We start from the raw sequence: 15,500 nt of genomic DNA, 5'->3' as shown, positions 1-15,500 counted from the left end.
ACAATTGCAACATTATTTTACATAATAAATGCACAGTAAACATTATAAATTACATTATTTAAATAAAAACACTTATTTACTACAACAGTGATACATATAAATACTAAGTACCTTAAGCAGCATATAAAAATACCTTTAAAATGCAAACCAAGTAAAAAAATAAATAAAATGAAAAATATATTTTAAAAGTGTAACCTACTATGTAAGGCAATCCACACATAAAGCAACCTGTCCTTTAATATGATCTCTACACGGGCATAACTGATGAATTTCAGTGTAACGGCCTGCACAACTAAATAGTTTTTTATTACTCTGCAAGTAGCATCTAAAATTGTAATAATTACTTTAAAGATTATTCAAAAGATTACAGATAAACAATTAATTTCCAGACAATACAGCTCAAGAAAAAAATGAGCTCACTTTAGTAAAAAAATATAACAATTATGGGCCTTAAAGTATATTTGGTGATAAATTTCTGACTATAAACGATATGAACTCTTGCTGAGCCAAAACCTAATCAGCAGCTCAATTATCGGCGCATCACAATCTATAATATAATAAATCGCCAAAGGCAACTCAAGACTGGGTCGGGGTAACAGTTGTTTCTTTATGTTTAAGTTGTGACGTCAACCTTCCCAAATCAAAGATAAATAAATGTAAAAAAAGAGTTGTTATAATATAACAGTATTTACTTACAAACCATCTAAATAACCAGGATAATCAATTTCCTCATCATAATGGTCAGGGGTAAAAAATTCCTTGCATGTGACACCAAGTTTTTCAAAAGTGGAAGGTTGGTTAATAAAACGGTAAAAAGAAGGCTCACAAATTAAACCTCTAGCACTACATTCCTCATTACAGGTTGTAGTTTTACTTGTCGTTACTACCTTAAATACAGAATCAGTAACAATTAAATATAACATTGTTATTGTTTAAACAAATTAACTTATTTTTTATATAAAATGATAAACTTCTTATAATTTAAAAACAAACCTTTAAAGCAGATAATGGTGGCCAAGGGGGCGTAAATTCATTATTACAAAACTCTTGCTTTTCAATTTGAAGTCCAACTCTCTCCATCATTCCATTAAAAGTAAACTCGAAAGGAATAAAAGGCTTTATCTAAAAAAAAAAATTTCAATAACAGCATTAGCCTAAAATTAATATAACTGAAATTAATTAAATTAAAATCTGAAAATACTGACCTGTGGACCATTGAATATTTTTAATATGACTTTCTTTACACTTTCCAGATCATCAATATCTATGGTATAAACATGAGGTGGTCCTGCAAATATATTCCAATGTTTATTAAGTTTTCATGAATTAATAACAACAATTTTACTTTAAAATTCAAAAATTTACCTATATATTTTTCAGCATATGGATGCTGTGATGACAATCTTCTGGTTGTTGGTTTATCCTTAAAGTTAAAAGCAGAATAGAATATAGAAAACATTACTATAAATGCCCAATGACTGGGCTAATTAATTGTAAGGACCTAAGAACTTAAAATCCAATTTTTATTATAACAACAATTTAGGTCTATACTAACTACTATTTTTTTATACTTTATATTTAAATGACTAACTTTATAGAATGTTGAGGCTTTATCATCAGAATCAGGTAATGATGCAAACTTTGGATTAAGAAAAACTGCTCCATTTGCAATTGCCTCCAAAGGTGCTGGTCCCTCAAATGGAAAACCAAGCCCAACAAAAATCTAACAAAGAAAGTAAAATAATTTAAAATTTAATGCTGACATTTGAATTACAAAACTAATATAAGTTTAGTAGCTCAATAAAGTTAAAACCTTTTTTTAGGTACAAATTAATTTTTACATGTATATACTTAATAAAACCACTGGTCAACTTTGAGTAAAGTGCTATAAACGGTATGAACTCCTGCCGAGCCAACATTTAATCAGCAGCTTAATTAACAAGTAATTATAATCTATAATATCCTAAACTGCCAAAAGCAACTTAGGACTGGGTTGGGGTAACTAATGATACTCTATGTTGAGGTTGTAAAGTCGACCATTCCACATCGATGATAAACAATATTGTGCCGAAGTACTGATGTTACTCTATGTTTAAGTCGCGCATTCGACTTTCCCACATCGAGGATAAAGATATATACAAAAAAAAAAATAATAATAATATCAATAAAAAACTTTAAAAAATTAAAATAAAAAAGGAGAATGTTAAACTACCTTTGCTTTTCTTAATAACTTCTGTAATTCACCACCAGGCATAACCCCATAGTTGAAAACGTAAGATGGAATATTTGTCCCATTTTCTGACCTGCTCACAGTTCCATAAATTTCTGATACCTCATGAATAGCATTTAAGTAGGATTCCTTGCCCTAACATAAAAAATAAATAAAAAATGGCCGAATATACGCCAATGGTAAATTACATTTTTTTTATTTTTTACCTCCCAAAATGTATCACGCTTTCCATATACAACAGATAGATTTGACTTTGTGTTGGTGTTTTCGGGTATATGTGATTGGTCGTCAATTACAAATCCCATAAAAGTGTTGTCAGGAGTATGAGCTAAAAACGAAAAATTGAAAAAAATTTCTAAAAAAAATAAATTTGTCTAAAAAAATTGATTAATAATACTAAAAAATTTAGTAAATTTATATTATCTTATAAAGTTTTTAAATATGTCATTGCTTTACTCAAACATTTAATTGAATAAATCTTTTAAATTTTTGCACTAAACTTACGAAACATTGTGTTAAATTGTAGCGAATTTATTTCCCAATCACCCCATACAATATTGTGACCTTTTCGTTTTCCGTAAGCATTGTTAAGAAATTCTGGTTCCGTTCCAAAACTATCAAGCACCCTCATTTCACATCTAAAATAACACTTAATTATTTTATTTTAGTTTTAAAACAAAAAATAAAATTGGGCCAAATAATAGGAAAATTAATAATAAGATTTTGTTAATGTAATTACAAATGGCTTAAAATGCAATTAAGTATGCTCTGCTCATTTTTAAATTACAATTTTTTTTGGTAATTCAAAAATTATACTTACGTTAATGTTTCAAATTTATGACCTGCTATCTTTTTAAACATTCTTACACCAGCAATATCAGTGTAGATGATATCATAAATTTTTCCCTTAAGTGGGCAAAATGTGCGTCCAGATCTTGTCAGGATGTGTAAAAAGTTGCTAAAAAAAACAATATATATTAGTAACTCAAAACCAATTTTGTTCATTATTTTTTAATAAATTACCACGTTGAATATTTTTTAAATCGTGTGGATTTATTAAAGAAAGAGATTAAAAAAAGGGCATTAAGTATTATCGTGCATTAGTTTTTAAAAATTGCATTTAAACTGCATTTAAAATTTAAGTCACGGTTCAAATTTGTAAACCAAATAATTTATCTAACACAAAATCAATATAATATAGGCATTTATTGTTTTTTTAGGTAAGATAGTATTCTAGTGTTTCTCAAATTTACCCTTAGGCTACAGTGACACAATTTAGAAATCTTAAATGTCACTATAGCTGTAAAAATGCTAAAATTATATAATTATCATTTTTTAACATTTTTTATAAAAATTGATTTAATGCAAATTGCCTACTCTTGTATGTGCTTCATTGAATAAGTAAATGTGACCTCATGGCCTAGCAAATATGCAACAGAAATCAGGTCACTCCATTGTACAAGCTCACCAAGTGGTCCTCCTTTGAATGCATTTTTGGCAATATCCCAACCATTATGATCATCAAGCAATCCCATGTGAAATAAGATCTTTTAAAAAAAATTCTCATTAAATATTTATAAAATAAAAGGAGATTGTTCAATAAGAATAGGATAATATTCGGGTTTGCATTAAATATTCATGCATTTTTCTAATAATACTTATAAAATGTAGTATACTGTTTACATTTAAATAATGTTTATATGCAACAAATATAATGTTTATTCGCAACAACCTTTTTCTTTTTCCATTTCTCTACTTTTAACTTAGTTTTTGTGTATTTGACTGCTGCCAACCATTTGTTTTTAAAGCGATTAATTCTTTCTTTTATCCACTTAAAATGAATATTATCTCCAAATATTTCATTTAATTTATCAAAGTTCTCCTTTGTAACAAGCTGCAATATAAAAACAAGCTCAACAAAGATACCTAACAAAAAATTACTTAAATATTTAACAAATAAACATAAAAATAACTTTATATTTTATATTTTTGCAATTTTTATTTCTAAAGTTCAGTTTTTCTAAGTTAAAATAATATAAAAATCAATACTAACTGTCTCCTCAATTGGAGTTTCAAATGGAGGAAGTTGTGGGCTTTTTGGACACCAATCCTCAACTTGGCTTAAATATCGATAAATTGAACAATCAAAACCATCTACACCCCATTCTAAATAACAACTATCACTCTCCCACATTTCTTTTAACCACTTTGACAAAAAACTGTTAGTAAGTTAAATCATGACTTTATTGCATAATTTCAATCATACCTTTATTAAAGGCAAAATTACTAAACCAGAATAATAATATTTACCTCAAATTTAATTTGGCAGTGAGTATATTCTTCCATGCTTGGCAGTGAACAGTTACTCTTTGTTCCTGTAGTAATTTATAAACAAAAAAAACTTCAATAGAATTTTAATAAAATGAGGAAAATGATTTTATTAATTCCAAAAATGAAATACAAAAAATATTTGTTATTTTTCAACCGAGTACTTAATTTATTAACTTATTATTTATAACTTCACATTCACAAAAATTTAAAAAAAATCAAAATTTTAAACAAAATTTTAGAATAAATTTTTACCATTTGATAAAATTTCTTTATTTAAAACTTGTTGATCCAAAAATCGAACCATTTCTATTTGAGTTTGTTTATGTTGTGAATAAACTCTTCCTACAATAGCTTTGTTATCAATATGTGCAACTAAAAAACAAAATATTAATAAAAATTTGTTGGAATTTGATTAACTTTTAACGTTAAATAATTTCTTTATATTCAACTTTTTTGTATATAATTACCTTGATTATTTGTTGAATATAATCCGAAATAAAAGCAGAAATTTATTCCCAAAATAAACAGCAATATTTTCCTAGGGAATATTTTAAATCTTCCAAATACACACGCATTTGTAAAATACATTGCACTCTCTATATACGCCAACGGCAATGCCACAGTAGTAGTAGTTCTGCATTTCATAATAACCAAATTCCGAAACGCAATACAAGTTAAGCAACTACGTATCAAAAATCCCCTTAACAAATACTTGGAACATCACAACAGTGCGCGCACGCCCACTGGCGGATTCAGTTTTTGAGCTCCCTAGCGCCTTTATTACATCATATCCGGTTTAAGGTACAATAACAATGTCTGCCTGCTGATTAGAACGTCGATAGAATTAAAAGCGATTTATTAGAGGTAAGAAGTCAACTTATGCATATATAATGCATATATTGACTTTTAATAAAACATGATTATAAAAATTTTACTATTAAATGATTGACTTGGTAAATTAATTGTATTAAAGCTGATTTAATTGTTGTTCAGAAATATTATTGTCCTTTACAATGAGGACGTTAAGTTATATATTTTTAATACTAACTTTATTGAGAATTGGGCGTACTGAAAATGTAAAAACAAATATAAAAGAAAATTGTAATAATTCCTGCCAAAATACTTATGTAAGTAAAATGGTGTAATATATAATTTTTCTAGATGTTAAATAAGTCAATTATTTTTTTATAGATTAAACTTGGAAATAAGTATTTTTAATGTAACTTATAATTTTTATTATTTAAAATTTATTTTAGAATGACACTACATCATGTAATAGAGGGTGTCGTTTCTATAGCATTTCTGAATGGACCACATTGTCCGATAACAGCTCAGATATATTAAAAGTTTGTAACGAAGGTGAATAAAATAAAAAAAACATTATCTTGTTTTTAAATTGAGTATACACGAAACTTAATCAAATATGATTTTTTTTGCATTAAATATTTAACTTGTTTTTCTAAGCATGTAACGAAGCATATTATGAAGCAAATGAGCAATCATTAATGTGTCTTTCTGGATGTGATAAAGCTGCAGCCATATCAAAAATAAACCTTGATAATAATGTAAGAAATTTAACAATATTAAAAAAATCAGTTCAATATTAAATTAGTACTTAAAAACACAATTTAAATAGACCTTTTATGTTTAAATCAAATTACTGTATATAAGGTATTATCTACTTTATAAATTAACAAATTTATTATATAACTTGATATTTTTTGTTTATAGAAAGAAATTTTGCAAAGTAACCAGGATTATGCTGAAGTAGGCAATTTCTTTGGCGTTAAAGAATCCCAAGAGACAAATATACCAGAGGTGGATAATAGCTCAACTAATAATCAATATAACAAAGTAACGATATTACTTAATTAAATTTTATTTTTAAAGTTTTTCCAGCAACCAATGATGAAAGAAATAGACAATATGATGCGAGAAATGATGCAGTTTGCTGCTGGTTCTTTATTTTTAGCTGATTCTTCTCATACGAGAACTGAAGTTATTGAAATTTTGGATGGAAAGCATCATGAAGTTATTTTTATTGAGGTATATATATTTTTTTAATTCACCTATTGTCGGCAATAGGGATTAAACCCAAGACCTCATGTGGTAAAGCTAAATGTTTCAACAACTACCCCAAAGCCGTTTTTGTGTTGAAAAACAACTTTAAATAGGTTTCTTTTTAGTTTGGCCCTGAAATTAACACCCCCGCAGACAAGAAGTTATTTCCAAATACCGATACACTTGGATCAAAGACTACATTAGAAGATCGTGTTGAATCGAACATTCCAAGTTTTTTAAACAGGTTAATATTCAACATAGTACACAGGCTATTACTTAGCAAGGTTTTGTTTAATAATTGGTTTTGTTTACTATAGGTTGAAGCCAAGAAATAATTTTGAGTTTTCAGAAGAAGAATGGGATAGACACATCCAAGCATTTCCAAATGTTGGACATTATTGGAGTGGATTTCTCGGGCAGGTTGAGGATTGGTGGGATTGTTTCTCAAAGTAATTTAACCAATTTTAAATTGTAGGCGTAACTTAAATGCAAAAGTCAGTAGCTGGAATTCAATGCTTGAGTGTATTGATAAGTGAATTGCTATGGTAAATTTAAAATTACTATAAGTATGTTTAGCACATTAGTTCTGAAACTATTTAACTTAACCCATCGTTTTACAGAAAAGCCGGTTTGCCAGAGCTAGTGCTTGCTATTTTTTGGCTGTCAATCATTTTTATTCTAATGCTGACATGCTGCATACAATTTAAACCCAACAAAAAGGTATTTATCTAAACTACTACACCTAAATACTACCTCACGATCTGTTGCAATAACAGATTTACCTTTTACAGTTGAGTATAAATGGAGATTTGTCATTTATCCGAGATACAAAGGGCAATTTACCAAGTTATATGCAGACCTACCCTTCCCCAGCTTATTGTAAAAAATCTCCTTACTACCAAGCATCTGTTCTTGAAAGTTTACCGTCATATGAAAAGGATCCACTTCTAGTTGACTTGGAATTAGAATAGAAATTGTGTTGCTTGTTATATGTACAGTGTAATAATAAGAATATTGTTTTAATAATGTGCACTGTTTAACTGTTTGCCTAGATCTAGCACCTATAAAGAAACATATGGAAGCATTTATTTTACATAACCATAAAAAAATTTCAAAATGTATTTGTATCCTAGAGCTAAATCAAAGTACATTGCTTAGTTTTAGTTACATGTAACATATATAATAAACATTTTTGGTGGGTAGTATTTTAAAAGTACGCAATATATATCATGTGTGATTTTACGTGAGAGTACAATAAACTGGATATTAAAAAAAAATTTTTAAACTCTTAGTTAAAAAAGTTTTAAAATAAAGAAGGTAACACACTTAAATTTTATGTAATTTCTTAACATGATTTAACAGTGATTGCTTTTTAGAGTAACTCTTATTGCAAATTATACACACATGATTATTTTTACTAATTTCTGTGTGAGTTTGACTGTGTGCTTTTAATCCCTGTTCTCGAGTAAAGGATTTGTCACAAACAGCGCACTGAAATAACTTCTGTTCGGAATGCACAGTTTTTTGGTGGCCAAGAACATGGCTAATGCTGTGAAAGGACTTGCCACATATTTCGCATTGGAACGGTTTTTCTCCTGTGTGTATTCTCATGTGCGTAATTAAGTAACTATTACTTTGAAACGTTTTGTTACAGTTTGGGCATGTGTTTTTTGGAAAACCACCAGAATGTAATTTCTTATGTCTGTCCAATGATGATTGGTACCTGAATTCTTTACCACATTCCTCACATGCGAACGGTTTCTCGCCGCTGTGGACCCTTAAATGTACTTTCCAATTTCGCTTAGCACAAAATCCTTTTTTACATATATCGCAAGTAAACGGCATTTTTCCCTGGTGGGACAGCAGATGTTGTTTTAACAAACATGGCCTTGTGAAACGCCGACCACATTGTGGATGTGGGCAAGGGTGGAATTGACACTTTGGTTGCCTTAAATGTGTTTTCTGATGCTCTTTCAATAATTCGGTGCTAGAAAAATCGTTTTGCCTTAAAGAGCTATGATTTTGATTGGTAAGGAGAGTTTCTGAAGGTAGCTCTATGATGTATTCATCATCGGCATTTAAACCTATAATATTTTCGTCTTCAAAATTATTTATTATGTTCTCTACTTTGGCAAACGTCTGAATATTTGTTATTAAATCACAAGACTTCTTGAAATTTTCTGTTTCTTCAATCATTTGGGTGTTTAGAATCTGTAATTCTTGATAAATTAAAAAATTTGCCTTATTACCAGGTTCATTGCATATTATTTTATTATCAGTAACTAATAATTTGGGAATGTCCTTTCCAAAATACAAATTATGTAATTTTAGAAGTTCTGCAAAATTTTTTTTTAACATCACAATTTCTTCTAGAACAAGAGAAGTGAACATGTTTTCTAGACAAGGAAGACCAGGAATTTTTACAGTTTTAGACATAATAAGGAAAAAATACCATTTACTAAACCTAGTCAACCAAATTCGAAAATTATTTTTCAAATATCTAAATAAAAAGAAAAAAATTTCATGCATTAAAAAACATGCAAAAAAAGTAACAAAGTTAAATTACTTTGGATCAATTGTGAAATTATTAATGTCTGCAACAACGCCAAAATTCTTATGAGTTTTTAAATGCCGTTGAACATGAGACTTCACAACAAAACCTTTACTGCAGATGCCACATTTAAATCGGCGATCATTGTCATGGTATTGTGTGTGCTGCCTCAACCGTGTCTTGGAGTGAAAAGATTTATCACACCGATCACAGTCGAAAAGTTTTTGTCCTCGCAATTCATGAAATCGTTCATGCTGCGTAGCATGACCTGGTAAATTAAAAGCCTTCCCACATACTTTACAGTTAAATGGTTTCTCGCCAGTGTGTAGTCTTTTGTGGCCTACCAAATAAGCAGCGGTTTGAAACCGTTTCAGGCAAATATCGCACTGGTGTTCACGGTCGTTCCCATTGTGTCTTTTCGAGTGAATTCGCAGTGCTGATTTAGTGAGAAAGGTTTTGCTGCATACTTCGCACATAAATGCTCGCACGCCGGTATGTACAACCATGTGATCGCGTAACATCTGTTTCGTGACAAACCCCTTCGGACAGAGGGTACACTTGTGCGGCCTAACCCCAGTATGGTAAAAAGCATGTTTTCTAGCATCGGATTGGCACTGGTATCTTTTCCCGCATATATCACACTGATAAGGTTTTTCACCTGTATGCGAGCGCATATGAACTTCCACATTTGTGTTGGTTGCAAATAACTTTCCGCAAACTGGACAAGGACATTTTTTATAGTCAGGGTCATGCTTTCGGGTGTGAGCATCCAAGCTTCTCTTTGTTGTATATCCTTTATCACAAATGGCACACACGAAACGCCGCACATTTTCATGGGTTGCTAAGTGGTTGTTAAAATTGTAACTTCTGGTAAACTCCTTTTCACATATATTACATTTAAACACTTTTGGTTTGGGAGCTTGGTTGTGAAGGATTAAATGCCTTAGTAGCAATTTTGTATTTTTAAATAGCCTGTTACAAACCATACAAGTGTATCTTCCAAATATGTTTATTTTGCCCAGATGCGTTTGTTGATGAAATTTCAAGACTTCTTCAGAGGGAAATTTTTCATAACAAATGCTGCAAGTAATTATATAGTCTGAATCATATGGATCGTCAATAATAGGACCGGGTGGAGGCAATGGAATTTCTTTCTGCGTTGGCACTGGTGGTTTTGAAACAGACTTTTGAGAACTTTCTGGTGCAACAGAATTTGAATTACCAGCATTTGGCTGAACAACATTATTAACCCTTTTTTTCACTATTACTTCCATTTTTTTGGTTAAATTATTCTCAACAAATTCGTAGGACAGAATAGTTTTGTTTGAATCATCCCCCTTATTTAATGTTGCTGTCTTTTTCTTGCTTGAATATTTACGGGTAGAGGGCTGTTTTGACTTTTTTGTATTAGTTGTTTTCTGTAATTCATCGCCGATACTTTTATCTGTGCTTTCTGAAGTTTTCTTGCTTGAATTATTGTGAGTTAATACATGTATATTCATTTCAGGTATAGACGAAAATTGAGTACCACATATTGGGCAAACTCCTTTCTTTCGCTTATAATCATTTATATGGTTATCGAATAAATGCTGCAAAATAAAATAACGATGCTTAAATGTTTCGTTGCAAAATTCACAGACAAATTCACCGGTTTTATTCTTTTTTTCAATATGCTTGTTTTCATGTAATTCCTTCATTTCAACTGTAGCAATTTTTTCCGAACATAATCGACAATTGGTGTTGGGTAATAATTTCTTCAACGGTGCTTTTAATTGCTTAATATTTGTATTATTTTTTTGTGAATTTATGACATTCCCAGAAGCTTTACCAATATTTGTATCCTGTTTTTGCAAATTTATAATATTCCCAGTAACTTTAACAAATTTTGTATTTTGTTTTTGCAAATCAGTAAAATTCTCAGAAACTTTAACAATATTCGTATCTTTTTGTTGCAAATTTGTGAGATTTTCTGAAACAGTATCCACATTCGTACCTTGACTTTCAAAATTTAAATCATCCGATGCTTGAATTACACTTGTATCTGGACTTTTAACAAGGGGGACAGTTTTAAAAATCCTAACAAATTTTTTGCCATTTTTAGTTTTAACAATATTTGCTAGTCGATTATGAAAATTAGGGACTGTAACTTTTTTCACATTGTTGATGAAGATTTTCTTGTAACAATCAACCTCAACAGCAATCTCTCTTTGTATGGACCTAAGTTCTTGAAGTAATGAATATCCCACTGATGTTTTGTCAACTTTTTTAAGTAAGTCTTCTTCATTGAATAATTCAATAACGCCTCCAGATGAAAATTTATTGTTTTTGATATTTTTCAGGTCCAACAGATTGTTCTTTATCTTTTTTATTTCGTTAAAAAGAAGGGTAACAATCGTTGGCAATACTCCATGATTTTCTTTTTTTATAGACATATTTTTTGGTCTGTATTGTCAGAGTTTGGTTTATAATTAGTCAGTTTTTTGATGACACATTAGTTTTAGAAGCTTGCACCTATTAATATCCTAAAACCTAAATTTAAAAAAAAAAATTAAGTACATTATTCAAAACACATCAAAATGTATCTAGCACAAAACATTTTTGTTGCTATAACAGCATACTTTAACAAAACCCGCAACAAAGAAAACAGCTATTTAACAATTAAAATAATGGTTGTTTACAGTATGGATACAAAGATAAAGCTTTTAAATAAAAAAAAGGAAAAATCGCAAAAGAAGAGACAATAATTAGAATGTTAAGAAACTATTTTGTAAAGCAAATAATCTAACTCTTTTATAATAGAAGTCAAATATTAAAATTCGATTTAAATGAATTTGAAAAAAACTGATGAAAAAAACGCTAAAATGGTATATAATTTTTAAAACAATATTAACTGTGTAAATATCAGTTCAAAGCATAGAAAAAGTTTGCAATTCTTGGTCCTATTTTAATTTTACTGTTTTACTCTTCATGCGATTTCATATGGTGTACCAGACTGGTTTTGTGGGTATACGATTTGGTACAAAGTTCACATGGGAAAGCCTTGTTTTCAGTTCCATGTATCTCAGTGTGCTGGAAAAATTGGTCTTCCTCATCAAACCCCCTACCACAGACTTCGCAGCGATATAACCTGTCTCTGTCGTGAGTTTTTAGATGTTTTTTGACATGACTCGGTGTTACAAATCCCTTGCCACAAATTTCGCAACTGTATGGCCGTTCTCCTGTGTGAAATCTTTTGTGAACTTGTAAATACTGTTTCATTATAAAAGTTTTGTCACAGATATCGCACTGGAATGGCCTTTCACCGGAATGAAATTTCATGTGTTTTTTTAGGTACTGAGAATCACTGTAAGATTTCTCACAAATTTTGCAAGTAAATGGTTTCTCGCCTGTGTGAATTCGTCTGTGCACCACAAACAAACTTTTAACATGGTACCCCTTTCCACAAGCGTCACAAATGAATTCGTAACCTTCACTGTGGTAGGCTTTAAAATGGGCCGTACGAGCATTGGAGGTTCGAAAGTTTTTTCCGCAAATTTCGCATTTGTACGGCATTTCACCTGTGTGTATTCTTTCATGAAGCTTATTATGCTCGAGTGATTGGCTACCCTTACCACAAAATGAGCATTTAAACGGGCGTTCTTTTGTATGGACCACCCCATGACGGATCACTGATCTTGCATTTTTAAAAGCTTTGTCACAAATAGTACAATGAAATTTTCTTTCTTCTTCTGCAGAAGAATTGACAAAGCGGATTTTGGGTTTGGTTGGTAATCTTTTGGATTTTCTTTGAGTTGACATTATACTCAGTTGATACTGGTATTTGATAACCAGTTTGATTGATATTTGTTAAACAATATTTTGCTATTTGCTCTTATTAATATCCTAAAAAACCTAAATGTGAAAACAAAAATTATTTACAAGATAGATCCTATTATACTGGACACAATACATTTCTATTGCTAATCAGCACAATTTAACAAAACAAAAAACTAACAATTAGTCTATTTCCAAATAAAATGGTTATATACATTAGGATACAAAACAACAAGACTATTACTAAACAAAACAGGTAAAGGTTTAGTAAATTTTAGAAATGCTAAAATTTTTCAGGATTTTTTATTGAGTTAAAAAATTAAACATGCAATTAATTTTAAGCAAAAAAAACAATTTGTAACCAAACTATAAATTTAAAAAATAAAATTCAACTTTTTTAAATTTGGTTAAGTATGTTTCAATTACAAAATTAGTTTTATTTTAAGTATATATTTAAAACCTTTTTACAAAAATTTTAATACATTAATGGCATAAACATTAAAATAGTTCTACACATTTAGAGTGGGTCTGAATTTTAGTTCGACAACATATCCAATAGTTACAAATAAATTACAATAACAAAAACAAAAATGTACAATATTTTGAATTCAAATTAAGACAGTATAATTTTGGCTTCAAAATTTAAATATTATTGTATTCGCAAATTTTTATGAATGAAATATCACTATAAATACCGTACTTAACTATTCTTCACAACAACACCTTAAAGAAGATCCATATTTGTCTGCAGTTATTCACTGTTCCACCTTTACTGAAACTGCAACAGCTAAGTTGTTACCTTCATGGGATTTCATGTGGTGAACCAAACTATTTTTGTGAGTGTAAGATTTGCTGCAAATTTCACATGGAAAAGCCTTTTCTTCAATCCCATGAATGGCGGTGTGGCGAGTAAACTGTGCTTCGTCATCAAATCCCCTTCCACAGACCTCGCAACGAAACTGCTTGTCGTTTTCATGAGTTTTCTGATGCTTACGAACATGCGTCGGCGTCACAAATCCTTTGCCACATATTTCACAGTTGAAAGGTCGCTCTCCGGTGTGGAATCGCTTGTGAACTTGCAGATACTGTTTCATAAAGAAAGCCTTGCCACAGATCTCACATTTAAACGGCTTAATGTCAGAGTGGAATTTCATGTGCTTTTTAAGGTATTGAGGATCTCTGTAAGACTTAGAACAAATCTTGCAAGTGAATGGTTTTTCACCTGTGTGTATACGCTTGTGTGTAATAAACAGGGATCTAACGTTGTAGCCCTTTCCACAAATGTCGCAAACAAATTCATGACCATCAATGTGGTTTGCTTTGGTATGAGCTGTCAGGGCATTTGAGGTGCGAAAATCTTTTCCGCAAACTTCACAATGGTATGGCTTCTCTCCTGTGTGAATTCTCTCATGTACCTTTGCATGCTCGATCGATTGACAACCTTTTCCACAAAACGAGCATTGGTATGGTCTTTCTTTGGTATGTACTAATCCATGACGAATAAGCGACCTTGCTGTTTTAAAAGTTTTGTTACAAATGGTGCAAGTTAAATTTTTAACAGTTTTCAACGGCGGGGGGGCAATGTGAATTTTAGAATGGATTTCTAATATCTCAGTTGTTGGAAAAACCATTCCACAATCGTTGCAAGTGTAACCTAGCTCCTCCTCATCATGAACAACATCCAAGGTTATCTCGTGCATCTCTTCTCCTACCCCTCCATTTTGTTCGCACATAAAGTTCACTTCATTCAGACAATCCTCTTCTGCTCCTTCGAGAATCACAGTTGACGAAGAAGACTCAATATTAGTGAGCTGATCATCGTTGATTTGCTGCAGAGGTTCATTGAATGTATAATCCGAAGCCTTAAAGAAATTCTTTCCACGAAAAACATCCAAAATCCGAGCAAATGTTCCGATTTCAGTCTGAAGTTTATCATGAATCGATCTCAGTTCCTCGAGTGTGTTGCCCTCTTGTGGTTCACCTGCTACAACTTCACCCATTTCATCGCTGTTGACTTCGAGGGTGAGTTCAAAAGACGACGGAAACACTTCTTCTCTTAAGTTCTGCAACTCCAAAACGTCATTTTGCAGTTTTTTGACTTGCAAAGAAATAAGAAACTTTTCATCCATTTTTTAAAGAAATTTTTGGATTGTTAAGAATTAAAACTAAATTTTTATTTGCATTAATCTATTAAAAAGAAAAAGCATTGAATTATTTGCGGTACTGGTACTTTCTTGTTAATAATATTTATTTAGATAATAAAAGAAAGATACACTATTGACTTTCTGACCAAATGCTTTCCAAAAAATGCAACTATCTAAACTATCTTCAACAATTTTACCTGGTTATCAGATTATCGCATATAAAAGACAAAAATTGCCGACGGACAGATTTTCAAGACTGTGTAAATGTCCGGTGTTAGCAAAATCGCGTTATGGCTATTAATAATTTATTTAACTAATATTAACAACAATAAGATATAAACAATTCGCGCTAACATCTTGAATATTTACC

The 15,500-nt window shown here is 30.6% G+C and overlaps 3 protein-coding genes across 4 annotated transcripts; 1 reads left to right on the top strand and 2 right to left on the bottom strand.

Moving 5' to 3' along the window:
• Positions 1-122: 122 nt before the first annotated feature.
• Positions 123-5,162, bottom strand: LOC145746365 (alpha-1,6-mannosylglycoprotein 6-beta-N-acetylglucosaminyltransferase A-like). Of its 2 annotated transcripts, XM_082564633.1 has the most exons (16): positions 5,029-5,162; positions 4,814-4,933; positions 4,541-4,605; positions 4,284-4,436; positions 3,963-4,124; positions 3,608-3,777; positions 3,051-3,188; positions 2,735-2,868; positions 2,437-2,558; positions 2,213-2,365; positions 1,592-1,723; positions 1,366-1,423; positions 1,206-1,288; positions 994-1,122; positions 697-887; positions 123-325 (listed from the first exon to the last, which is right to left on the bottom strand). In XM_082564633.1, exons 1-16 carry the CDS (start codon positions 5,147-5,149, stop codon positions 199-201), a joined length of 2,058 nt encoding a protein of 685 aa, XP_082420759.1. In that variant the 5' UTR covers positions 5,150-5,162; the 3' UTR covers positions 123-198. The 2 variants fall into 2 exon arrangements, with proteins under 2 accessions (XP_082420759.1, XP_082420760.1); XM_082564634.1 differs by lacking the exon at positions 5,029-5,162 and having other exon boundaries at positions 4,284-4,449; positions 4,814-4,935.
• Positions 5,163-5,362: 200 nt separating this feature from the next.
• Positions 5,363-7,910, top strand: LOC145746367 (uncharacterized). The gene is made up of 10 exons (XM_082564637.1): positions 5,363-5,425; positions 5,555-5,688; positions 5,818-5,920; positions 6,026-6,126; positions 6,293-6,379; positions 6,452-6,607; positions 6,748-6,866; positions 6,940-7,071; positions 7,243-7,342; positions 7,414-7,910. The coding sequence occupies exons 2-10, from the start codon at positions 5,575-5,577 to the stop codon at positions 7,591-7,593; spliced, it is 1,092 nt and encodes a 363-aa protein (XP_082420763.1). The 5' UTR covers positions 5,363-5,425; positions 5,555-5,574; the 3' UTR covers positions 7,594-7,910.
• Positions 7,687-15,169, bottom strand: LOC145745121 (uncharacterized). The gene is given in 3 exon segments (XM_082563116.1): positions 7,687-11,615; positions 12,136-13,005; positions 13,746-15,169. Coding segments are annotated over 3 exon segments (5,907 nt in total). The 5' UTR covers positions 15,116-15,169; the 3' UTR covers positions 7,687-7,948.
• Positions 15,170-15,500: the final 331 nt, after the last annotated feature.

The sequence above is a fragment of the Corella eumyota genome, chromosome 3 (genome assembly GCF_963082875.1).
Source record: "Corella eumyota chromosome 3, kaCorEumy4.1, whole genome shotgun sequence".
Lineage (NCBI taxonomy): Eukaryota > Metazoa > Chordata > Ascidiacea > Phlebobranchia > Corellidae > Corella > Corella eumyota.
This window is presented reverse-complemented; position numbering and strand designations above follow the sequence as displayed.